The sequence below is a fragment of the Myotis brandtii genome, unplaced genomic scaffold (assembly GCF_000412655.1).
Source record: "Myotis brandtii unplaced genomic scaffold, ASM41265v1 scaffold69, whole genome shotgun sequence".
Taxonomy (NCBI): Eukaryota; Metazoa; Chordata; class Mammalia; order Chiroptera; family Vespertilionidae; genus Myotis; species Myotis brandtii.
In genome coordinates this window covers 1,014,658-1,041,358 of record NW_005370700.1, presented here as the reverse complement: position 1 = coordinate 1,041,358, position 26,701 = coordinate 1,014,658, and the positions used below count along the sequence as shown (strand labels likewise).

The window sequence follows — 26,701 nt, the reverse complement described above, 5'->3', positions numbered from 1 at the left end:
TTTTGTGCCATGAACGCTGTCCATTTTTTATATTACCAGTTAACTAATTAATCTCTGCTCTTGATATGATTGCTTGGTATGTCTACAGAAATAGACACTCTGTACTGAAAATTAACAGAGACTGAAAATGTATCTCTTTTCTTAAATGTACTTATAGTTACCCATTATAAATATTAGTTTTATTGTCTTTGTTTGGCAATAACCACACTTGTCTTATGATGATGATAGGATAGTTATAATATTGACTACAATAACTTTGGAAAGTATCATTTTTGTTTTTCTTATAGCTAACCTGTTACTGACAAATGCTTTAAATATCCAAAATACAGTAGGAAGTATATTTTAGTATACATAGGCTATGGCTATGTTATGAGCCATAAGTACTGTAGAAAGTTATCTTCACAGTTATATTTAGCCATGAAAAGTTATTGTAACCTCATTTAAATGACAGTAAATGATTTATTTGCAAACAAATTTACTTATTTGAATTATTAAGTTTATTAAATCAATGTCCAGTTTATAAAATATTTTATAAAAAATGGGTTAGGAATATTTTAGAATGTACCATATAATTTTCTTCTGTTATCTTCTTAATGTTTACCACTGATTTCAATCATAATTCATGGGACCTACAGTATGATAGGTACACAGTGCATTGGCAAAACCCATATAGAGCTTATCCTTATCTGTTAAGCACAAGAAATTTGTACTGATCCTCAAGAAAAGTTATCTGTAGAGCTTTAGATTTTTTTATTCCTTTAGGTATTTTTCATTAAAAAAAGATAAAATGGCTTTTCTTGCTGATGGTTTTATTTTACCTATAGTCATGAGATATTAATAAGCATGGAAGATTTTCTATGTCTTGAAGGATCAGTGTCCAATTTCAGATTGATTTGCAGTTCTGCCTGTCAGAATGCTGTTTGAGCTTTTCCTTTTTCAGCTTGTAACATAATCCATGCAATGCATTAATGTTTGCATCCCTTTTCTGTGTTTTTTTAATGTGATTTTTAAAATATCACAGAAACCTAATTGTTATGAGATGCAGTATAAGCTTTTTTATTTTTTCCTTTTTTATCATAAAATACTTTACCACTAAAACCTGATTGTACTGCATGAAGTATTTATAAACTTGCATCATCAGTAATCAGATATATATAAAATATATGTGCACATACATACACATGTACAAACATATTTTATTTGTGGTATAATGTTTACTTTCATGACTAATTTTAAGTTTTCTATATTTTAAAAAATATGTGCTTATAATTTCATGAAGAATTGATCGTTTATCTTTGTTTATTGAATTATTTGTATCTCATTCTATTGTATCAGAAAATTTACCATTTATAGTATACCAAAGTTTTATTCCCTCAAAATTAAGTTGGTAAATAATGAAGTATAACTTGATTTGCTTTGAAGCCAATGCCAGGGCATCAAAGGACAAAATTTTTATTTCACTTTATCATTTGATATTGGATTACTTTTATTTAATATTTTACCTTAGTTCTTTAAATCTGTATTTTCAAAAAGGTCTTGTGATTGATGGATTAAAATTTTGATTTCTAAAATTTTCTCAAGATTTATATATTTTCTTTCAGTATAAGCCTTTTTATTGGTATGTAAATACAATTAAAATATCCTTCAGTAAACCAATTGGTCATAGTAATATCCTAGCTAATTAAGTACATAAAACAAAACTTAAAAACCTGTTTTGTTTTAAGTTTTGATTAAGTTATATGTTCACATTGTTTAACATTATTTAAATATAATAAAGATATACAACAAAAACTATTCTTCTATCCCTGTGACACCATCCCATATGCAATAAATTTTATGAGTTTCTGATATATTCTTACCAGTTCTTTGCCCATTTTTTTAAATTGGATTGTCTTTGTTTTGGAGTTGTAAGATTTTTTTACAATTTTTGATATTAAGCCCATATCGCATATATGATTTGTAAATATTTTCTGCCATCCTATAGGATGTCTTTCACATTCTTTTGTTGCATATGTTTTGGTGTCAAGTCTAAGAATTTGTTGCCATATCTGAGGTCAAGAATATTTACCTGCTTTTATGTTTTTTTTTCTGATAGTTTGATAGCTTTAGCTCTCATATTTAGATCATTGATCCATTTTGAGTTATTTTTTACATATGAATAAGGCAGACGGTTCAACTTTATTCTTTTCCTATGGTTATCCAGTTGTCCCAACACCATTTGTTGAAGAGAAAATTGTTTCCCTATTTAATGGTCATGGCACCTTTAATAAAAATCAGTTGGCTGTACATCTTTGGATTTATTTCTGGACTGTTAGTTCTGTTCCATTGGTCTTTAAGTTTATTCTTATGCCTGTACTACACTTTTATTTACCACTAGAGACCCAGTGCATGAAATTCGTGCACGGTTAAAGTCCCTAGCGTCTGCCGGCCGGGGCCTCCCTTTGTTCTGTGCTGCACCCTGGTGGTCAGCGCTCGTCATAGTAAGTGATCAAACTCCCTGTGAGTCGAACTCCTGAGAGGGCACTTTGCATATTAGAGTTATTTCATAGCAGTTCTTTCTGTCATAGATAGTAATGGGAAGGAAAGATACAAAAGTGGTAGGATATGCACCTGATTTGCATTACTGTTTTTATTGCTATTATCTATATACTAGAGGCCCAGTGCACAAAAGTTTGTGCACTTGGGGGGGTCCCTCATCCCGATCTGTGCCCTCTCGCAGTCTGGGACCCCTCAGGGGATGTCCACCTGCTGGCTTAGGCCCACTCCCCAGGGGATCGGGTGAGGGGATGATGGCTGTTTGCAGGCTGGCCACAGCCCCTTCAGGGTGGGGGGGTCCCGCTGGGATGCCTGGCCAGCCTGGGTGAGGGGCTGAGGGCCATTTTTAGGCAGGCCACGGGCTGGAAGCAGGTATCTGGGATTTAATTATCTTCTATAATTGAAACTTTGTAGCTTTGAGCAGAGCTCAGGGCCGGCAGGGCAGGCGGGAAGTTTGGCTTCCTCCATTGCCAGGGGCAACCCAAGCCTCCTGCTCACTCCAGCTCCGTGGCCACCGCCATCTTAGTTGGGTTAGTTTGCATACTCGCTCCTGAATGGCTGGTGGGCGTGGCTTGTGGGTATAGTGTAGGTACGTAAATTTGCATGTTTCTCTTTTATTAGATTAGATAGATAGTTTTGTGGTAAATTGTGAAATTGGGAGCTATGAGTCCTCCAACTTTGTTTTCTTTTTCAATATTGTTAATTAATTTAAGGCCCCTTGCAGTTCCACCTGAATTTGATACTCGGCTTTTATTTCTGCAGTAATGGTCACTGGAATTCCTATATGGATTGTACTAAATCTGTAGACCACTTTGGGAGTATGGCCATTCTAACAGCATTAAGTGAACATGGAATTTTTTTCACTTTTTTATGTCTTTAATTACTTTTTGCAACATTTTGTGGTTTTCAGTGCACAAGTGTTTTTTAATATATTTTATTGATTTCAGAGAGAAAAGGAGAGGGAGAGAGAAATAGAAACATCACTGATAAGAGAGAATCATGGATCAGCTGCCTCCTGCATGACCCCTACTGGGAAGAATGGAGCCCGCAACATTGGCATGTGCCCTGATTGGGAATTGAACTGTGACCTCCTGGTTCAGAAGTTGATGCTTAGCCACTGAGCCACGTTGGCTGAGCATCAGCACACAAGTTTTTCACTTAGTTAAATTCAATTCTAGGTATTTTATTCTTTTGCATGTTATTATAAATGGAATTGTTTCCTTAACTTCCTTTTCACATTGTTTATTGCTGGAACAAAATTGGTAATCATGTTGACTTGCAACTTTATTGAATTTGTTTATTAACTGTAATAGTTTTTTTGGTGGAGTCTGAGATTTTCTATACATAGAATCATGTTATCTGCAAATAGAGATATTTTTGCTTCCTCCTTTCCAAAAACTCTTGCTTAATTGGTGTGGATAGGACTTCCAATTCAATGTTAAATAGCAGTGTTTTGAGAAAGCCGATAGTTATAAAATGGATAAGGTTGGTCCATCTTCTTACCTATCTTGTGTGTGTGTGTGTGTGTGTGTGTGTGTGAATTTTAGAAGTAAATCACATACTTTTTAGCAGTATCAGCTTTAAAGTCATCTAAGTATTTCACTTATGCCTCCTAATGGTTGAGCCCTAGGAATTCTAGATATTCGTTATTCTAAGTATAGATATTTTAGCAGCCATTTAAGTGTAGAATTTTTCCAGAGGTGAGACTTTTCTGTGTTCTTTATTTTTTCTGTACACCAACAATCTGACAAGTTTCAACTGAAAATCTAAGTCAGTATTTGATTTTAAACTATAATTTGTTATTGCTTAATTCTTAGTCAAAGGATATATGGAAATTTTTTAAATAACAGCTATTTAAAATTTTTAACTGAAGCTTGAGTTATAGGAAATAATTTAGTAGAACAGTGAACCATAATTCATTGGATTAATGTGTTCCTCTTCTAGAACTGTGGAATGTTACTTCTTGACTGTAATACTCAAAACGTTTTCCCTTGGCATCCTAGCTAAATATATTTCTTTTCTGTTTTATTCCTTTCAGACCTTAGAGCCTTTATCTTATTAACATTTCCTTGCTTTTTTTAATGTTACATTTTGCTTGATCTCATTTCCTATTTTATTTCTCCCTCACCATCTAATTACATTGTTGTAGTTCCTTTAAGATTCTTTGTTTTCTTCTGATTCTATAATTTGAACATACATTAATTTTTATAAGACTAAGAAAGTTGAGTAAAAATATGCATAAAATTAACTCTAATGACATTTACTATCTCTAAAATGATTTCTTTATTATCATTAGAAGTTAATTTGTTTTACTTGTGAAACCAAAAGGAGAATTAAAATGCTTAAAGCCTTTTCTATTTAATCTATATAAAATTCCATGGGTAATCTAAGTTTTAAGGGGTGGAAAATTATTCATAAAGAGAACTAGCTTTGTCATTAAAATTGCAAAACTCAAAATAGTTAAAGCAAAAGTCATTTCCCTGAGTAAAGTACAAATTACTAAACCTTTTAGATTAATGAATTTTAAAAGTCTTAGAATTATCTTTTCTAATATGCTAATAAAGTGTTGAAAACCTTCTACAATATGATTACACTGATTTCCTCTCTAATGATCAGTAGGGGATTAATTTTATTTTTCACTTTAGTACACTTTTATTGAGTAATATCAAGTGCTAGAGCATGTTTTAAAATATTTAAGATTCCTATTGCCTTGAAATAATGGACACAGCAACTTTTTGTGTCAAGGGAAAATACCAAAGCCATGGGTTTTTGGGTTTTTTTTTCACCATGGCTATTATTAACATGCACCATTAAATCAAATATGCTTAAGAATCTTTTCATGTGAAAAATTCTTACCCTTTATATATAATATCTAACATTGTATTCTCAGTACATTTCTTTTATAGTTAATCATTTAGACGTTTTTAAACCACTATCACCTTTTTTCCTGAAGGAAATTCATCTACCACTTTTTAAATCTTTTATTCAGAATTATAAGGAAAGTTTTTTAAAACCACTATACTTCTTCAATTGGAGAAATGATACCAAAGGGAGAATATTGATTCAAATGTATAAATTTATGAATAGTGTGAAAATGGAAAATACAGAATAAATTCTGACATGGATATATTCACACTTCAGAGGCTTGAAAAAGTTGAATTCACAATCAGTAAATATGAGTATACTGCATAGCAGATACATACTTACAGAATTCATTATTTCAAGAGTGGTACAAATAGAAGTTGTAAATAAATAAATGAATGATAGAGAAATTAGGATAGCTGAAACCTGTCATAACTGGTTAAACGCGATGGCTGTATCAGAGACAGACCTCTCTTTTCACTTTTTTTCTACCTTCACTTACTGGGCCTCTTGTCAGCTCTATGTTCCTTTAGGAGAAGGAGACAATCTGACATTATTTATACACTGATGCAAAACTGCCCTACCCATTAATGTGCCACTATGTACCCAATTCTTCCTGGCATGGAATAATAACCAAAAATTATTGACAGTGACTTCCCAATATATTGTTATTTTGCCAGCAATAAATAAAAGCGGATCATCGGCCGGTGGACTGAAGGGTCCCGGGTTCGATTCTGGTCAAGGGCACATGCTGGGTTATGGGGCTTGATCCCCACTAGGGGGCGTGCAGGAGGCAGCCAATCAATGATTCTCTCTCACCATTGATGTTTGTCCTTTCCTCTCTGAAAGCAATATATATATTTAAAAGCAGATGGCAGTATAAATTGTTACTACTTGTGATTCAGAAAAGTGAAAAGTACTTTTTTTGAAAGCCCTAAAATCACACTATTTTAGAGTTCAAGGGGACAAGCACTGGCAAGTGGTTTTCCTCCCATGTGTCAATTTGGATTGGTTGCTAATAGCTGCTGGTTGAGAAATACTTTGATAAGTGGTGTGTTGAGAAGGCTTTTTGAAGCCAACGTTTATCTCAGAAGGAAAAATTAACCATCTCATTAGCAGTAGAAAAGGAAATTACAGAATGTATGTGGAGTAGTTTCCATTTTGGCACTAATCTTAATTCCTATGATTCACTTGAGGAAACTAAAAATCAGAAAAGTGCCCTGGCTTGTTTGGCTCAGTGGATAGAGCATCGGACTGCGGACTGAAGGGTCCCAGGTTCAATTCCAGTCAAGGGCACATGCCCAGGTTGTGGGCTCGATCCCCAGTTTGAGGCATGTATGAGGAAACCGATCAGTGGTTTTCTCTCATCGTTGATGTTTCTTCTCTCCCTCTCCCTTCCTCTCTGAAATCAATAAAAATATATTTTTAAAAATAATAAAAATCAGAAAAGTTTGTGATTTTCATTAGGTTCTTTAGTAGTAAAGAGTAAATCAAGGTAGGAATTCTAGCTCTCAGTCCAATGTTCTTAGTTTAGCAGGTCTGCAGCCATATTTCAGTTATAAGATTCTCTATATTCATGTACAACATAAACTTCCTCTTTGATTAAGGATCACTAAGACTCATGATTTAAAAAAAACACAAAAAGAAAAGAGAATGTAGATACCAGAATAAACAGCAACATAGTTATATTGGTATGCTGGTGTTTGAGCAGAAGAAGCTAAATATTGTACTACGTATTTAAACAATGTGAATGTATGTATTTGCAATTATAGTAAATATTTATATTTTATAACTTTATTTTTAAAGAGGAATGCAATTAGAAGAAAATGGAACGAGATAATGTAAGACTATATACAAGGTGGAACAAGAATATGTTTACACTTATTTGTATGGAAAATAATATAGCAATTAATAAATAATAATATAAGAATAAACTCTGTTTGCCCTAGCCGATTTGGCTCAGTGGATAGAGCATCAGCCTGTGGACTGAAGGGTCCCGGGTTCGATTCCCAGTCAAGGGCACATACCGGGTTGTGGGCTCGATCCCCAGTGGGGAGCCCCATCTCATCATTGACGTTTCTCTCTCTCCCTCTCCCTTTCTCTCTGAAATAAATAAAAATATATTTTAAATAAAAGGAATAAACTCTGTTTTACATACTCACAGCTGTAAATCTACTTTTGCCCTACTCTGTATGTAGAAATAATAGGAAAGTAGGAAGAAGAGTTAAGAAGAAGCAAGAAAACCCTCAGGAGAGACAGATCAGATAAGCAAAAGTACAAATAAAATTATTTAGGGCCTTGCTTGATTTTTAGTTGTTAAAATATTTTATCCTTTTTTTAGTACCTTCTAGAATAACTACTTTTTCATCCTTAAGGGTTTACTCTCAGTAGGATATGCTGATGATACAATGTCTTTGTCCTCTCATTAGTATCATTGGCTGTTAGCAGCCTAAATGGAATACTCTAAAGATTAGGATAGTTTTTGGAATTAGTGGTCTCCTACCCTAATATTTTAAAAGTTTGTTTATTTTCTCCTTCAAAATCATGACTAATCCATCAAGCACCATATTAAGCCTCTGGTGAAAACATTACTTAACAATGTAGGATCCATATATATATATATACTCTCCTATTCCCAGTGCAAAATTATTTTTTCCAATTATCATTACTTAACAATGTAGGATCCATATATATATATATATACTCTCCTATTCCCAGTGAAAAATTATTTTTTCCAATTACTTATTTCTTTGACTTTTCAATTACTCACTAATCTAAAACATACAGGCATGCCTAAATAGAAAATGACAGAATAAATGCTTTAACTTCTCAAATTATTAGCTTTTCTTATCTATATCTTTGTACCTTCAATTTAAGATTTATACCAGGTAATTATAATTTTAAAATCCTATCTAATAAAACCCTAATATGCAAATCTACTGAACGGTGGAACAACCGGTTGCTATGACGCACACTGACCACCAGGTGGCAGACGCTCAACGCAGGAGCTGCCCCCTGGTGAGTGTGCTCCCACAGGGGAGCGCTGATCAGCCAGAAGCCAGGCTGATGGCTGGCGAGTGCAGGGAGGTATATGGGAAAGAGAAATGGGAGTAGTAATCATTCTGCCCTTATTATATCATACTGATTTTTAAAAAATATTTGTAAAACATTATTTTTATAATTTAGAGGTTTTCTCTCCAAAAATATTTTATCACTTTTGGGCTTTTATTCTCATTATATTTGAAAATCCCTTCCAAAATGAGAAACATTAATATCTTTTAAATACACTTTAGAAGTTTGTGTTACTTTAATCAAAATATGAAACAACTTTAATTTTCAAATATTTACTTGGAGAAGAGAAAGTTGTATATTACTTACCTACAAAATACTGAATTTACCTCTGCATATTACACGTGCCACAAAAAAATTTATTTAAAATTTTTATTTCAACATAAAATTTATTTCAACATTTCTATTGATACTCTGTAGTAGTACTGAGAGCATTCAATAGCTTTTTCTTTTCAATTAGATACCAGTTTGGTGCTAAGGATACAAAATGATTAATTATATCTAATATTAAGACATTATATTATTCTTGTGGAAATGGGAAGAATTGTCTTTATTTTCTGTTATCTTTTTATGTTTTAGAATATGGTTAACTTTTGCAAGTTTTGTTTAAAAATACTTTCAAATTTAAAATTACTTTATCAGATTGTAGTAAGATGGAATGTTATCTAGTAGTAGACCTTTGGGAAGAGTACAGGATAAGAAAACAAGGTTAGTTGAATCTTGAGGAACTTAATTACATTGTGATCAGCACCTTCTGCACAACCAACACATAAATATGTTTCATTGTTTTCTGTTGAATATTAACCTTACAAAATTAAAATGTTCTCTTTTGTATATTGAGGTTTAGTCCACTTTAAATGTCCATTTAAGAATACTCTGGAGAAAAGAAAGAATATTCTGCACTGCATTTTCACTTTGACTTTTTGCACCTTCATGTTTCTTTAGGAGTTGATCCCCCTCATACTGTGTACAGCATGCCTGCATCCTGAGCCTAAAGAGAGAGATCAGCTTCTTCACATACTTTTCAATTTGATCAAGAGGCCAGATGATGAGCAAAGGTTGGTATGGTGACTTCTTTAGGAAATAAATAAAATGTTGACTTATTAATTTTCTTAATTTGGCATCAAAATTAGCCTTTTAATCTAATTGCCTTTTTTCTGTTTTAAAAAATGGAGGAAACATTGACTCTGTTCACAATGCTTTTCAGAGTTTTCACTCTTGTTATTCCAATTACTCACGTTGAATTTGTACACTTTTGTGTTACTTACCTTTGGACTTCTACTTGAAATGTTTATTTGCCTTTATCTTTCACATTTGAATTCTAAGAATGCCTAAATATTCACTCCATGGCCTCTTAATACTTGTGCTTTACAAGAAATAAAATATTTACTATATGAATCATTAGGCTCTCTGTAAACCAATAATGGTGTGGTTAAAGGGATACAGTGTTTTGTTCTGGTTTTGTTAGTCATGAGTCAGATGCCTTCAAGCAGGAATGTAGCAGAGAAATAAGTTATACTTGAATGTGGTGAGGGGCAGAGACACACATCAAGGTGACTTTCCAGAAGAAAGGAGAATGGGATTTGATCAAGTAACCACGATAGATGTCTACTTCAGAGAGTAAAACCGTTAAGTACTAAGTGTGAATGTGAACAAAATATCCTAGTGGGTGGGTAGGTAAGCTAAGCACCAGTTGAACAAAATTTGGCAGTTGAAGTGTTTTTCTATTTTATAATTTTCTACTTTAATTTTAAAAGGATTTTGCTCATACTTTAATCCTCACCAGAGGATATGTTTATTGATTTTAGAGAGAGGAAGGGACAGAGACAGACAGACATTGATGTGAGAGGGAAACATCGCTCTGTTGCCTCTGGTTTGTACCCTAATCGGGGACTGAACCCACGACCTAGGTCAGTGATGGCGAACCTATGACACGCGTGTCAGAGGTGACACGCGAACTCATTTTTTTGGTTGATTTTTCTTTGTTAAATGGCATTTAAATATATAAAATAAATATCAAAAATATAAGTCTTTGTTTTACTATGGTTGCAAATATCAAAAAATTTCTATATGTGACATGGCACCAGAGTTAAGTTAGGGTTTTTCAAAATGCTGACACGCCGAGCTCAAAAGGTTCGCCATCAATGACCTAGATAGTGCCCTGATCAGAATCAAACGTGACCTTTCGGTGTACAGGATGATGTTCCAACCAACTGAGCCACACCAGCCAGGGCTCTATAAGTATATATCTCTTTCCAATTCTTTCCAAAATATGTATGAAGAAGTAGAAAAACATGTCCTTTGCAGGATACAGCCAGGATTAATCTATCCAGCATTCCTCACATGCTAGTCAAATAGAAATAAGGGAAATTAAATCACTGTGTCTATATCATTCATTGCAAACTGAAAATTTTCTAAGGACAATTTGATGGTGCTATATGGGCAAATTAATATTATATTTTCTCCTTGAAAAATATTACTTACTATCTTGGTAACTTAATAATTAAATATAATTTATTACATTGTCATTTTTAGATTTGTAAGGGCAAAGCCTCTAGATCTATAGCTCATTTTCATACTTTACATGTAAAGCTAATAGCTGCCACCTGGTGGCCAAAAGTACCTTGGTTGAGATATGTCAGGAATTAAACACCATTGTCCACACTTTAATCTTTCACCTTACAGAAAAATAATTATTTATAAAAATAGTCTAATTAATTGATTATATATAATGCAAATAAGAAATTTAAAAAGCAAAATTTTTAAGTTAGCATAATATATTTGACATATAATCAGTTGTCTCTTCCTTACTTAACAAATCTCAGGCTTCTTTGATCAGATCCTAAGAAAAACTTAATTTTATGCTCAATAATGATGCTTTGGGCCAGTTCTTCATAGCAACCATTATTGACACCACATTTTTAGCTTTGTCAAAAACTAGGCAAACAATCTCTGTCCTATGATTTCCACAAGTAGGAACAGCATTTATTTTTGCCATCACAGGAGCCTGTTTCTAATGCTGTTAATAATCTGTAAGCCATCTGACCTTTTCTGTTCTCAGCTATATTTCAAAGCTGTATTAACTTTTAGAATTTTGATTCTTCACTGTGCTAAGAAGTTTGTTTTTAGGGTCTTACATTTTTTCAACATGTTTGTCCATCTCTAGTATAGTGATGGTGACTCAGGATTTAAAGTCTTATACAATGTATACTTCTTACAGGTGTTCAAAATGCTTACATTTCACCAAAGATTATTTATTATAATTATCAAACAATTATGGAACCTATGTGTATTTCTCCTCATTATTTTAAGACACTAGTGGGGAGAAAAAACAATTATCAGATATTAGGAAATTTTCATTGGGGAGCAGGCAGCTCAAGTACTGTGTGTAAAGCTTGGTAATTTCTTTTTCCATTTTCCTTTTGTTCATTTTATTTGCCATCCTAAAGTAGAAGGAAATAAAAGGCAAAAGGAAAGTAGAAAAATAGGCATAGAAGACAATGATCTATATATATAACAGGCTAATATGCTAAGTGTCCCTCCAACCGTCTGACTGGTCACTATGACACACACTGACCACCAGGGCAGACACTCAATGCAGAAGCTGCCGTGATGCACACAGGCCATTTACAAAGAAATGGCACCGTGGACCTGGTGCCCACAAAGCAACACTGGGCTTCCCGCAAGTGGTACACAGGCCCCGCCACCATCCCAGAGCAACAACCCACCAAATTGCAGCTGACTGCTGCCGAGACCCCATGGCGCAAAATATGGCCCACAGCCCAGCCCAGCCTGGAAACTGTGGCTGTGGGCAGCGGGTAATGACGTCACGTAGCAACGCCCGGCTTCCTCTCCCTAGCAGCAGGCCATTTAACAATAAACGGCACTACAGACCTAGCGCCCACAGACCAACACTCAGCTTCCCCCAAGTGGACACAGGCCCCACCACCACCCCAGAGTGACACCCCACCAAATTGCAGCCAACACTGCCAAGACCCATGGTGCAAAATGCGGCCCACAGCCCAGCCCAGAAACATCATTACCCCACTGTGGGCGCCGGGTAATGATGGCACGTAGCAACACCCAGCTTCCTCACCCTAGCGACTTCTTGGAGTTTCTTCAGCCTGGGAACACGACTTGCTTTATAGCCAGGTGCAAACATTTTACACTTTAACCAAATGTTTGTGAAGCGTTGTCCCATGCCTCATCTCATTTGATCCCCACAGAAGTCCTGGAGTAGGTAGATAGGAGACTTAGTAGAATCCTATTTTCTCTTCATTAGCTGGAAAACGGAGATTTACAAAGTTTAGAAACTTGACCCAACTGAAAAGAAGTAAGAAATGGTGGACCTGAAAATGACTTCAGGTTTTCTCACTGCTCAGAATATAGTCAAACACTGCTGCAGTTATATATTTTACCCTTTGTTCTTCCTGCGTGATCTATAATAATAATCTGCTTCATGTTGATATTTACTACTGTGCTGCTGACAATTACCTGAAAGAGAAGTTGGGGTGCTTCACTGGGCTGGAGAAACTTAGCTAAATCAGAAAGCAGGTCTAATTAAGCAAGTTTATTCTATAGCTATAAAAGGCTAAGTTGAGTCGTGCATGTGCAATACATACAAAGCTCTCACTGGCGCCAGTCACACATGTATTTTGATCTGTCATTATCAATCGTGAATTTGGTTGACACTTCCTTTATAGAGAAAGGGTGAATAGCGATATTAAAATATTTCTTCTAATTAATTTCCTTTCAATGTGCACAAATCCATGCACTGGGCCACTAGTATAAATATAAATGGGAATCAGGTTATTACAAAGTTGTGGTGAGAAGAAGCTGCAATATATAATGAAGATATACTGGCTCAACAGTTCTTTTATTTTGTCCAGATGTTCTTTGTCATTAATCTCCTCAACATGGGAGTTTTAGCTAGTTTGGCTAAACTAAATAGAAATTTAAAGTCATTCTCCTGTTTGAGTTAAATTGACATGTTTTTGAGAAACAGCAGTGAGCAATATTTGGGCTCAATGTGCTGATTTTAAAGTTAATATGAATTAAACCTTCTATTTTGGTTTTCCTCAACGTTGGATACTTTAAGCATCTATTTAAGTCCTACTTTTTTTCCCCATCAGGTTTTACTGTTTGGAGTCTTAGACAATCAAAAGTGAAAAAACTGCCAATTCTTCACTTAAAGTCATTTTAAGTGGAACTTCATTCTAAAGATAAATATCTTATTTAAAGTTTTATACTCTTTAAGTTCTAGTTATTTATATATTATTCTGTAAAAAATTACCCCAAAAGAAAGTAGTTTCAAATAAACTCATTTTTATAATATAACTTGTGTGGGTCAGTTAATTTGGGTTCTCTGCTTCAAGGTCTCTTATAAAGCTGTAATCAAGGTATTGGCTGGACATATAGTCATCTCAAGTCTTCACTAGGGAAGGATTTGCTTCTAAGCTCACTCACATGATTGGCTGTTGGTAGGATTCAGTTTCTCATGGGTTTTTGGACTGAGGGTCTCAGTTCCTCACTGATCTTTGGTGAAAGGCTGCCTTCAATTCCTTGCCACAAAGGCCTCCAAATGGCAGCATACTTCATCAAAGCATGCCAGGTTAGAAGGCAGCTAAGACACCCACCAGATGAAAATCACAGACTTTTGTAACCTAATCTCAGGAGTGATAATCCATCACTTTGGCCATGGTTCTTTCCATTAAAAGCAAATCCTTAAGTACAGTCTACAACTCAGGAGATTGGGATTATACAAGGATGTGGATGTCAGGAGATGGATGTCATTGGGAGCCATGTCAGAAGCTGTCTTCCAGTTATCTTAGGTGCAGTACCAAAAATTCTGATTAGATAAATATCATTTTACTAATATGAATTCATAGTTTTTATTATAGAAATACTGGGGAACAATCACTGATAGTTTTAGTGGCTAAAAACTGAAGTTCAGTAGGAGCTGAAGCATTGGACATATACTCGCAGAATGCATATGTAGGAAGTTAATTTAGGAGGTTGAGTTTCAGCTTCACACCAATAGAGAACCCTCACAACATGTCTCATAAATGGTGTGGCCACTGGTAGGGGCACACATCTTAAGGAACTCACTCTTGGTGGAGTCTAGTCCATTGTTGGAAATGTCTATTTTGATTATACAAAAATATTGTACTTCATGTGAATTACAGAGCTGACTCATTTTTACCCTTAGTCCTAGTTGTACTTTCTAAAAAACCACGTTTTTATTTATTTGTATTATTTTCAGGCAAATGATACTGACGGGTTGTGTAGCATTTGCACGTCATGTTGGACCAACGCGTGTAGAAGCTGAACTTTTACCACAGTGTTGGGAACAGGTAAATTTATTGGGTTCGCCCTTGCAGGTTTACTTAGTGGATAGGGCGTTGGCCTGCAGACTGAAAGGTACCGGGTTCGATTCCAGTCAAGGGAACATGCCCAGGTGGCGGGCTCGATCCATCTCTCCCTCACCCTTCTCCGAAATCAATGAAAATATATTTAAAAATAATAATAGTACCTATTGGGTTTTTCCCTAGCTATTATATTCTAGGTTATCATAAATGTTCATATCTTCTTTTTAAATGCCATTAGGAAATATGTGGGATATGAATTATACTGCTATTTGTATAGCCCAGCACTGTGATTTAATAGTGCTTAAGAATGCTCTGGGATGTTTTGCAGTATTCATTCTCCCAACAAATATTTAAGAAACACTAGTTCCAGTACTGGATAGTGCCTAGGAATACAATGGGGGAATAAACACAAAGACATCGTTGTGATAAGAGTAAACAAATCAATGATACAGTGTTTTATAGTGTTATAAGCTGTCCTATATAATAAAAGGCTAATATGCAAATCTGCCGAACAGCAGAACGACAGGTCACTGTGATGTGCACTGACCACCAGGGGCAGACGCTCAATGCAGGAGCTGCCCCCTAGTGGTCAGTGCGCTCCCACAGGGGGAGCGCCACACAGCCAGAAGCCGGGCTCACACCTGGCTAGCGCAGTGGTGGTGGCAGGAAACTCTTCCACCTTCGCAGCAGCACTAAGGATGTCTGACTGACGGTTTAGGCCCGCTCCCCATGAGCCTAAGCCATCAGTCAGACAACCCCCGAGGGCTCCTAGACAGCGAGAGGGTGCAGGCCAGGCTGAGGGAATACCCCCCTTCCCCCCCAGTGCACAAATGTCATACACCAGGCCTCTAATAAAATAAAGCAGGATAAGGGCTAGGGAGCGATGGGGAATGCTATTTTAGAAAGGGTGGTCAGAGAAGAAATCTCTGAGGAAGTGATGTTTAGGCAAGGATCTGAATTAAGTGAGATACTAGAAATACAAAAGCCTTGAGATGGGAGTATGCCTGATAAGCTCAAGGGAGAGCAAGAAGGTATGTGTGTATCTTTGTGGATAGGTAAGTAGGTAGGTAACAGAAATAATATCTTATGTATATAGTTATATGTTAAAATATAGAGACTATAGAGTATAAACCTTTGATGTAGGAGATTGTAGTGTTTATAATTCAACTCACTATGGACAATACTTACGGTTTTATATTGAATTTTAATATTCCAGTTCTCTGTAGAACTCAGAATCTTGACTTTCTAGACTTGAAGTTTAGGTAATTAAGTAGTTTATTTTTCCATCTTAAAATGATGGCTTTCTTACTTACTTATTCATAGTAGTATGGTCATTTATTCTTAAAAAATATTGGTCTCTGGAGTATCACTAAAGCATATAGTCTTTTAGAATTCTGTTCCAGTTTCTTTTAGTATTTATTTTTCTTTTTAAAATTTCATGGAGTTATATCTGGAAGTGAACATTATGCATAGTCATTTTTTATGTCATCTATAGATTATTGTACATACTAATTTAGAGTGAGACTAATAATCACTGAGAGTCAAATTAACCTGGAAACAACACATATAATTCTGGACAATTATTCTTTTATAATTTTTTTCACTTCCTTTTTAAGTTGTATCAAAGTACAATTCATATACTGTATAATTTACCCATTCTAAGTGTACAGTTCCGTGGTTTTTAGTATATTCACAGAATTATACAACTACCACCACAATCAATCTTAGAACAATTTTATCACCTCAAATATAATCCCCAACCCCTCAAACTTAGTTCTCATAGTTCAAGATTATTTTGGCTAATCTGGGTACCTTGAATTGTCATGTGAATTTTAGGATCAGCTTGCCAATTTCTGCAAAGAAGCCAGCTGGAATTTTCATAAGGATTGCATTAAATCTGTAGATCAATTTGGAGATTATTGCCATCCTAACAATAGTAAACTTTCCAATCCATGAATTTAAGATGTATTTCTATTTATTTAGGTCTTTAAATTTTTTTCAACCATGTTTTGTAGTTTTCAAAATATCATTTATGTACTTTTTTGTTTAATTTATTCCTAAGTATTTTTCTTTTTGATATTAGTATAAATAGAATTTTTAAAATTTTATTTTCTGTTTGTTCGTTGCTAATACATTTGATTTTTTTATGTACATTTAATTTTGAGACTCACTGAGCTAGACTAAAGAAAAACAAAATGAAAATTTATGTAGAACACACTTGGACATTCAAACCATTCTACTTTGAGGTTACTATTTCTGAATTTAATTCAAAAATGTCAGTTATAAATATCTCTACCACCACCTCTTCTGTAACCTGAATAAACATGGATATTAGGGATCTGTCTAGCTGCCTACCTCCAGTTTTTTGCCCAACAGATTGCTATATAATTTCTTTTCCTAATTTTAGGCACCCAATACTTTAATGAGTTATGTCACCTTTTCATGTGGAAATATGAGAGCAGATATACCTCTTTTCCAGTCAAAGAAAAATTTATATTCTATGAAGACGACATATGGGAACAAAACCCAGCATGTCTTTTTTTCTTTTGGTTATTTTTTGTTTTGGTTCAGTATAGTCATCACAATAGCAAAATCCCTTCGTCCTGCATATGCAAACATAAATGGATTAAAGTCTGCTTACTTTGAAAACAAAATCTCATCACTAGTCTAAGGCTCTGGTTAAATAATTGATTAACTTATTTTCTAATCCCTTAGCTCAGCAGTTCTCAACCTGTGGGTCTCGACCCCTTTGGGAGTCGAATGACCCTTTCACAGGGGTCGCCTAAGACCATCGGAAAACACATATATAATTACATATTGTTTTTGTGATTAATCACTATGCTTTAATTATGTTCAATTTGTAACAATGAAATTGGGGGTCACCACAACATGAGGAACTGTATTAAAGGGTCGCGGCATTAGGAAGGTTGAGAACCACTGCCTTAGCTACAAAAGAGGACTAATGAGTCATTCCTGTCATAAACCATCTATATATATATTAAAGCCTAAGCGACCTTTCGACCGGTAGCTATGACACGCACTGACCACCAGGGGGTAGACGCTTAACGCACAGGCATGGAAACATGGAACAGACTGATGAATCTCAGAAGGAAGGGGGGGGAGGGAGGAGTGGGAAGAGATTAACCAAAGATCTTATATGCATACTAGAGGCCCGGTGCATGGGTTCATTCACCGGTGGGGTCCCTCGTCCTGGCCTGCAGGGATTGGGCCAAAACCAGCAGTCTGACAATCCCCCGAGGGGTCCCAGATTGGGAGAGGGTGCAGGCCAGGCCAAGGGACCCCACCAGTGCACAAATCCGTGCACTGGGCCTCTAGTATCTATAGTATTCAGAACCTGGGTTTTCCAAATATATTAATGTTTGTATGGAAGGAGAAAGTTGTCCCCACCATCCTAAGGAAAGCCTAGTCTTAGGCAAGCCCACAATAGAAACCTTGCCAAATTTTCACCTTTGCTTTATCCTTTGTTCTTTAACAGATAAGTCCTGTGACCTCGTTTTTTAGTCTTTCCCCGATTTCCTTACTCCTGATTCAGATATACACAGGGATTTCCAGAGTGGAAAAGAGAAGTTTTATTGTATTTTTAACAGGATTTGTGGTGAAAAATAATGCTCTGTTGGAGGAAGGAAGATTATGTTGTTTATGCTTGATGTGCTTTTTACTCTAGATTAATCACAAATACCCAGAAAGACGACTGCTTGTGGCAGAATCCTGTGGAGCTTTGGCACCTTACCTTCCTGTAAGAATTGTCATTTTTTTCTTACAAACTTTTTTTCCTTTTAAATAATAAAGAAACCTTTTCCCAAGTGTCTTTAACATTTTAATCCAAATTCTCTTTGGGCATGCTGTCCTAATACAAGAAAAAGATGAATCAAAAAGAAAAGCATTACATTGATATAATATGGCATTGCAGACGGGCACATTAGCCATTGATTTTGCATGAGTGTAAATAAATTCAATTGTATGAGCAGGTCGGAGGACTCTGAGGGTTCACTTGACATTCTTTCAAAGAGGTCCATCAAGAGAAAAGTATTTTCATAATAATATTAAAACATGTTTTGTCTTGTTCTCTATGTTGACATTTACACGGTTGGTGCAAAAGTTATAATGGGAAACAATGCCAGTGCATTAACACTAATTAAGGCAGTGACACCCAAATATACTGGTAATGATTGTATTCCTCACCACCATGCACTTACTGAAAAAGTCAATTTCACCTAAAAATAAGTTTGATCAGAAAAAGTCAATTTCACTTAAAAATAAGTTTGATGAATCGGTTAAATTATTAATTCTCCTAAATCTTTTCTCTTGTGTATGTCTGTTTTTAATATTTTTGATGAAATAGAAAATACCGATATTGAGCCTTTTTGCTGCATAAAATTTAATGGCTATTTTATGAAAATTACTCAAAGTAGTTTGCGTTCTGAGCTGAACTAGCTACTTTTTTTCATGGTCTACTGATTTTACTTGACAGACCACTGATTGACAAACAATTTATGGTTATTCAGACTTTGGTATTTGTCAAGCATTTTCATGAAAATGACCCTGTCACTTCAAGGAAAACAAGTAGATGGCATTTATTGCCAGTGATAAAATTGGAACTTTAAGTGAGAACAAGAATTTTGGAAAACTTCTATCTGCCACTATGAGCTTGATAGTTTCTAAGTATGTAAACACTTTTCTGAGATCGTTGGTGATACTAACAAATGTGATTTGTTTTTATATTATAATAAAATGTGTCAATATTGAAGAATATCTGCATAACTCTGCAATCCATTATTTCTCAAATGACCAATGTAAAATACTCAAATTCGTGCGTGGGTAATAATTAGAAGCAAAGTTCAAGATAGTCCAATGGAATCTAATGTATCAGACTTTAAAGAGCTTACCTGGTTATTAGCAATGAACCATATCATGGTTTCAGATTCCACATTGCAACTAACTTTTAAGAAACTACCACTTGTCCAATTTGAGCGTACCATCAAAGTAAAATATCTATTATCAGAAAAGACTATTAAAATACTCCTCCCTTTTTTAATTGCATGTCTGTGTGAGGCCATATTTTTTTAAATACTTCGACCAGAACAAAATACCACAACAATTGAATTCAGAGCAGATAAGAAAATCTACATATCTTCTTTTAAGTCAGACATTAAAAAGATTTTGCAATAAAATGTAAAACAACACCATTCTTCTTGTTCATTGCTTTGTTTTATGAAGTTATTTTCATTAAAATATTATTTGTTAGCCTAATGAGTTTATTTTTAAATAAATTGATACATATTTTAAATTTCTTAGTTTTAATTTCTAAGACGATAAATATCAATAGGTATTACTTACCCAAACAATTCTGTTTGATATGCTCATTTATTTTTAAATGATTGAAGGAGTCTGCAACCACAAAGAATGAGAACCACTTTTAGGTATCTTCCCATGGTGCTTAGGAGTAGAAGAATGAGGTGACATCACAATTATTTTAATTTAAACAATCATAATTTAAAGCAGAGGTTGACAAACTACAGCCAGGACACTGAATCTAGTCCATAACCTGTTTTATAAATAGTTTTATTGGAACACAGCCACACCCATGTGTTTATGGATTATCTGTGTCTGCTTTCACCCTACAACAGCAGAGTTGAGCAGTTGCAATAGAGGCCTTATGGTCCTCAAAGCCAAGACTCCTGTCTTAAAGGGTCATTTTTGAAACTTGTTCTTTTAAAAGGATACAAAAGTGGAATTATACAATAATGAGCTATTTATGGAAGGAAAGGAAAGACTTTGTATAGTGATAACTCTGCATTTACTATTAACATGCCCTTTAGTGAAGAGTGAGAAACCAATAGTCAAACAATTGTGTGTTTTTTTAAGTAAAATTTAATGTTTTTTTTATTCAGAAAAAAATGGAAAGAAAAACGAGTAGCCCATAGTGTCGCACAGTAACAATATATTTTTGTTGTTGTTAAAAATAAATTGTTGCCCTAACCGGTTTGGCTCAGTGGATATGTTCCAGGTTCAATTCCAGTCAAGGGCATGTACCTTGGTTGCGGGCACATCCCCAGTAGGGGGTGTCAATAAAATATATTTTTAAAAAATAAAAAATAAAAATAAGTTGTTATACAGTACAGAAAAAAGTAAAATGAAAATAAAAGACTTCCCCCTCTGGCCCCTAGTCATCTTCTCCAAAGATATCTATCTAGTGTTAAGACTTTATAATTATTACTTACAGAAAATAAAAATTTATGCTTACACCAGCTTTATAATTTTTAAATTCTTTAAAATTTTCTTACCCAAAATTAATTATATAATATACAGTGTTCTATATCCCCAACAGTAAACTCTATTTACAGGTTTTTGCTTGGGTATCTGTGCATTTTAAAAATTTCACATACTGTTAATACCTCTGCATCTTGCTTCTTTCAGCATTTGCATTTTTTATTTTGACAGTGTTAAATTGACCCCAACCAAGATAGCATAGATTTATACTCCTATCAACAGTACCTTGGAGTTATTTTCCCATATATTCACCAGGAACTAGGCATAATGAAAAATTTTTAATGTTTATCCTATAGGAAAAAACTGTTATATTATTGTGACAAGTCATATAGATAGATATACTTGAGTGAATTTGAGCGTCCTATTATTTATAGTTTCAAGATAAAGGTGAACATCACATGCTTGCAAATGATAAGGAAGCTGTTCCACACTGCTCCTAATACTAGAATGCTAAGCAGTATTAATAATAGACTTAAGCTTCCTCCATGGATCTCCACTGGCCTCATATCACACTGTAACTGGTCATGTAAAATCTCAGTGTGGTAACACCTCCTGACTTGTCCTGTGAGTTCCCTGCGGCATCCTGAAACTAACTGCCACAGTTGATCTCAGCCTAGATCAGTGTGAAGCACATACCCAGCTGAAGTTTATGTACCTCTGCCCCATGGTCCATGCTGATACTAAATAAGAAGCTAATTTTTAAACCAATATTTAGATTGATATTTAAAGTATCTTAAGATTAAGATACTTTAATGCATTGAGAGGGGGGGCAGTTTTTAGCCTAAAGGATAAATAAACAAGGCTATACCTGAAGGCATATTCACCAACCTAAATGTGACTAAAATTTGCTAAAATTACATAGATGTTTCTAAAAAGTCAAAACAAAAACTAGGTCATTTAAAAATGTCAGACTTTGCTCTGCATACCAAATCACACTGTAAATTTATGAAAATGATCACATCTTTCATTTTTATTTTATTCTAATCATTATATGTAAAAAGAACTTAAACAAGTTTAGGTTTAAAGAATTGTTATAAATTAATCAAGTTACAATAATGTTACAAAGAAGGGAAGGAAAAGCAAGACTTTGTATAGTGATAACTCTTCATTCTAGCTTCAGCCATTAATTAGGCTAAACTATTAACATTCTTTAACTGTGAGAAAAAAATTATGTGAAATTAAGACACAACAGTGGTTGGCATTATATTAAATAGTAGCATCTGAGACTAGCAATGCAATTCTTGTTAAAGTACTTTTCCACTTTACTCTCATATTTTACTATCCTGTTTGAATTTTTTTCTCAGTTCTTTAAAAAATAGGAACACTAGAATTTTATAATGTTTCCACACTCCCTACGTCAGGCAAATGCTTTGATTGCCAGAGTAATTTTTGTAACCCTCCTGTTATAACTTTCAACACTTTTCTCTGAGTTGAATAGGTAGTGATAGAAGACTCATTGTCCATTTATAGCAGAGTGTTGACTTTGGTGATTTGCCAGAAATGCCTGCTACAATGTGCTCTAAGGGTTTGCACTATTTAGCAAAGGTATAAAACATGCTGGGAGATGATTAATACTGAATTCAGGATAGTTGCTGCTACCTTTAGAGAGGGAGGATAGAAGAAGGTGGGAGAGGGGAGAGGAGAGTGATACTTTGGCTCTACTTGTAATGTTCTATCTCTTCAAAAAATGAAGACTTGAAACAAACATAGGAAAGTGTTAATATATATTTAGTCCGCATTTTGAATATGTGGATATCTGTCATTTTCCATATTTTTCTTCTGCTGATGTAAATAAATAGCAAAAACCTCTTTTTATTTTCAGAAAGAAATTCGTAGCTCCTTGGTTCTTTCAATGTTGCAACAAATGTTAATGGAAGATAAGGCAGATTTGGTAAGGGAAGCTGTGATCAAAAGCCTCGGTATCATTATGGGATACATTGATGATCCAGACAAATATCAACAGGTGTGTTTTTCAGATTAAACCCCATTTACTTCATTTTAAAATTCCAGATAATATTTCAAATCTGATTCAGATACTCTATAATCTATAATAGGGATGGCAATTATGTCCCCTTTAACCAGTCGGGTTGGCTGCCCGGTTTCAGTTCTGCAATTCAGAAGAAAGAATGCTGTGATTCGTTTATACAGGAAACTGGCAACAAGCATGCATGTTTACCACCGCTCTCCTTTGTTTCCTCATCAATTTATACATGGCATTTTCTTTAAAGAAAATGGGAAGGGTGGAATTATAGATGGCTTTCTTTCTTCAAATGTTCTCTAAATGTACTGCAATGTGTACTTACTACTTTTTATTGAGTTGTTTTTTTAAGTTCTTTTTTTAAAATAAAATCTACATTTTGCCTGCTTTTTGCTTTTTGTTGTTGTTTTGGCAGGGTTTTGAATTGTTGCTGTCAGCCTTGGGTGATCCCTCAGAAAGAGTAGTTAATGCAACACATCAAGTATTTTTACCAGCTTATGCTGCCTGGACTACAGAACTTGGAAATTTACAGTCTCATCTTATACCTACATTGCTGAGCAAGATTGAAAAACTTCTCAGGGTAAACATTCTCTTTGTTTATGTAGTTTATAGAAATTTAAAAGGTGTGTTCTAAAGCATCTTAACAAAATATTGGGAAGCAAAGACAGAAAGTACCACTTAGATGAACATTCTAATAAATTACCAATTAAAGATTCTGTTGGACTGGAGCCAGGGGAGATTTGAGGAAGTTCTGCTCTGCTAAAGCTAGAGGAGAAAGGACATGATCTGACTTTGCTAATACATTATTCAGAAAGCTGGCTCTTCCTATTCTTTTCTGAAGACTTAAAATATTTTGAAGGATCAAGTCCAGTCCCAAAATGCAGAGATAACTAAAATATGAGTCTCTGAAGCTAGCTTCTTCACACAATGGCAAAATGCTTTAACTGTGTTTATTTCACTGCAGTTGTTCATTTCCTCACCTTTTAAAATGAACTTTTCATTCTTTCCAAGTAAAAGAGTTGAAACAATAGAAACTCTTTGATCTATTTTTCGTACTAATAGTTTATTTTGGAGTCTAGAAGAAAAACGAACATTTCTTTAATGCCTATCATATGCCATTAAGTTATATACTTTATATATACAATATATTATTTCATTCCTATAATCCTTTGAATTGTATTTTGGTTTTTGTGAGGAGATTAAGTGTTTAAGTAACTTGGGTTACTCAGCTGTAAAATGTCAGAACAAGGATCTGATAGCAGTCTTTGACTTCCAATTCTTGCCCTTTCTACCCCAAATTTTAAAGATCTACTAGTATAAAGGCTCTTACATAAAGCATTATAACTGCTCTGGAGGTGAATATATAAATATATATATATATATATAATTTAAAATCGAACTTTTTTCTATAAATCCTGAATGAGTATTAAAGCAAAACTATAAATAAACAACTAGAGTGAAATATTTAGCATTTGGTTAAATGTTATATACTGATCCTTCTTACTCTTTTTTTCTTTCTGTTATCTCTTTTTTTCTTTTTGAAATTTCTTCTATGTGTTCACTTGTTTTAAAATGCTTTCAATGCTATCAGATACAGATGTCACCAAATCTGTATAGAAAGTAGGAGAGGGAAAGTAGTAAGCACTGCTGTAGGTTTAGCCATTGAGCATTGAAAATGATTCCTGTGGTTCACTTTAATTTCTTTATACAGACTTAATAAAATTTTTAAAAATAAGACCCTCTTTAAAAAAAAAAAAACTATAAAAGAAGGTCCATACCAATAGAAATGATTAATGTTCACCCTGAAGTTTTCCATATAAAAGATTCTGTTACTTCTATGCTTTTTCATATTTTCACATACTTAGAAAAATTATGATTTGTGGACCTCTCCATTCGGTGTTATGCTATGAGTCTAGTATACAGGTCCTTAAATGTTTTATTATTTGCCACAGAAAGGAAGAGCATCATAAATACGTAATTTCAAAAGACTAAAATGAGCTTTCACCTCCTTATGTTTCAGGAAGGAGAACATGGGCTGGATGAACATAAGCTCCACATGTATCTTTCTGCCTTGCAGTCCTTGATCCCATCTCTCTTTGCATTCGTGCTGCAGAATGCCCCTTTCTCCAGCAAAGCCAAGCTTCATGGTGAAGTGCCACAGATAGAAGGTACTGAACCAAAATTGTGGAAGGGAGATGCAGGGTATTAGTAGCTTCACTCCCCAAAGAATTTTTTTTGATTAAAATTTTGAAAATCACTTTATATGGCAGCATACTTACTAACATGTATTATAAGTCTGTGTGGAATTTGTGGTCGTGTGTCTTCATCTTTTATGGATAAGGTTCATGGTATTATTTTATACTTTCTATTCATAATCTATAATCTTTTTATAACCTTTTTTTGGTGACTGAAATAAGTATTTTATTAATAGAACTGAATCAAAAAAAAGATCTACTTAATACTTATGAGTGCCAGTTTATGAAGCTTTTCATTTCCACTTTATCTTTTTTCTTCCCCAGCTGTTTCATCTTATTTAGGGAAAAGTAAATGTGTTATTCTTTCCTACTATGTCCTTGCAAAGAATATAAGCAAATGTGGCAGAATTCTCTCTTTTTTCCCCCCAAAGAAGGAATATGATTTATTTTCATAAATTTGTGAAATTGTTAGCAAAAGCCAGTATTTTCTTATCTGTGTCCAGCTAATGAGTAAGTGACCTTTGATCAATGGCACTAGGTGACCCCACTGCACCTAGTATAGACAAGCTATTACTATATATGAGAGTCTTCTCAGCTTTTTCAGATTTGTAAAATTATCACTGTCTCTTCCTGTCTTCTGATAGACAAAAGAATATAACATTGAGAACAGCAACAGACACTTAAATTTTTTTAGAATTGAACTTTTCAGATTAAAAACAAAGTGTGGGTTACCTATAATCTTAGGGATATAAATCAGTGTGTCCAAGGATGCACAAAATATACCATAAAAATGGTATATGCTGTTTGAATGTCAATTTTACTTGGAAAATTGAGAATGGATAGAGTAGGCTTAAATATTTTTAAGTGATATTATTGAGGAGAATGAAAATTCAAACTTTTAAGATTAGTCTTCATAAGGCACTCAGAGCTGGCCTTTTCAGGTTCTGCCCCTCACTCAGGAAGGCAGTTAATCTGCTTAGGGACTTTCCTGTCTTTTTTATTTCCTCTTTTTCTTTCTCCCTATACTAAGTCTTGACATATCTGTTTTACTTTTCATTGTTCCATTATTTTCCAATAAATTGCCACTTTTTTAATGAATAACATTCCATTGTATTATAGCAGATTGTAACCAATAGTTTGAAATGATATCAGATGTCCCTTGACATGATGTAGAAATATGAAGTACAAATATTCCTCACCATCCAAATTTAATTGATTCCTGGGTTTTTTTGTTTTTTTTTTTTTTAAATTTTTTTATTTATTTATTTTTTTAAATTAAATCTTTATTGTTCAGATTATTACATTAGTTCCTCTTTTTTCCCGCCATAACTCCCCTCCACCCAGTTCCCACCCCACCCTCCGCCCTCACCCCCCACCCACTGTCCTCATCCATAGGTGCATGA

At 34.4% G+C, this 26,701-nt stretch overlaps 1 protein-coding gene across 4 annotated transcripts in view; it reads left to right on the top strand.

Moving 5' to 3' along the window:
- KIAA1468 (KIAA1468 ortholog) overlaps window positions 1–26,701 on the top strand; it is a 103,829-nt gene that overhangs the window by 39,129 nt on the left and 37,999 nt on the right. For all 4 annotated transcript variants that reach the window (XM_005881789.2, XM_005881788.2, XM_014529646.1 and 1 more), the window contains exons 11-16: window positions 9,412–9,524; window positions 14,729–14,819; window positions 18,520–18,591; window positions 22,948–23,088; window positions 23,519–23,683; window positions 25,124–25,271. In XM_005881789.2, coding sequence (XP_005881851.1) covers window positions 9,412–9,524; window positions 14,729–14,819; window positions 18,520–18,591; window positions 22,948–23,088; window positions 23,519–23,683; window positions 25,124–25,271 — 730 coding nt within the window. The remainder of the gene's footprint in view (window positions 1–9,411; window positions 9,525–14,728; window positions 14,820–18,519; window positions 18,592–22,947; window positions 23,089–23,518; window positions 23,684–25,123; window positions 25,272–26,701) is intronic.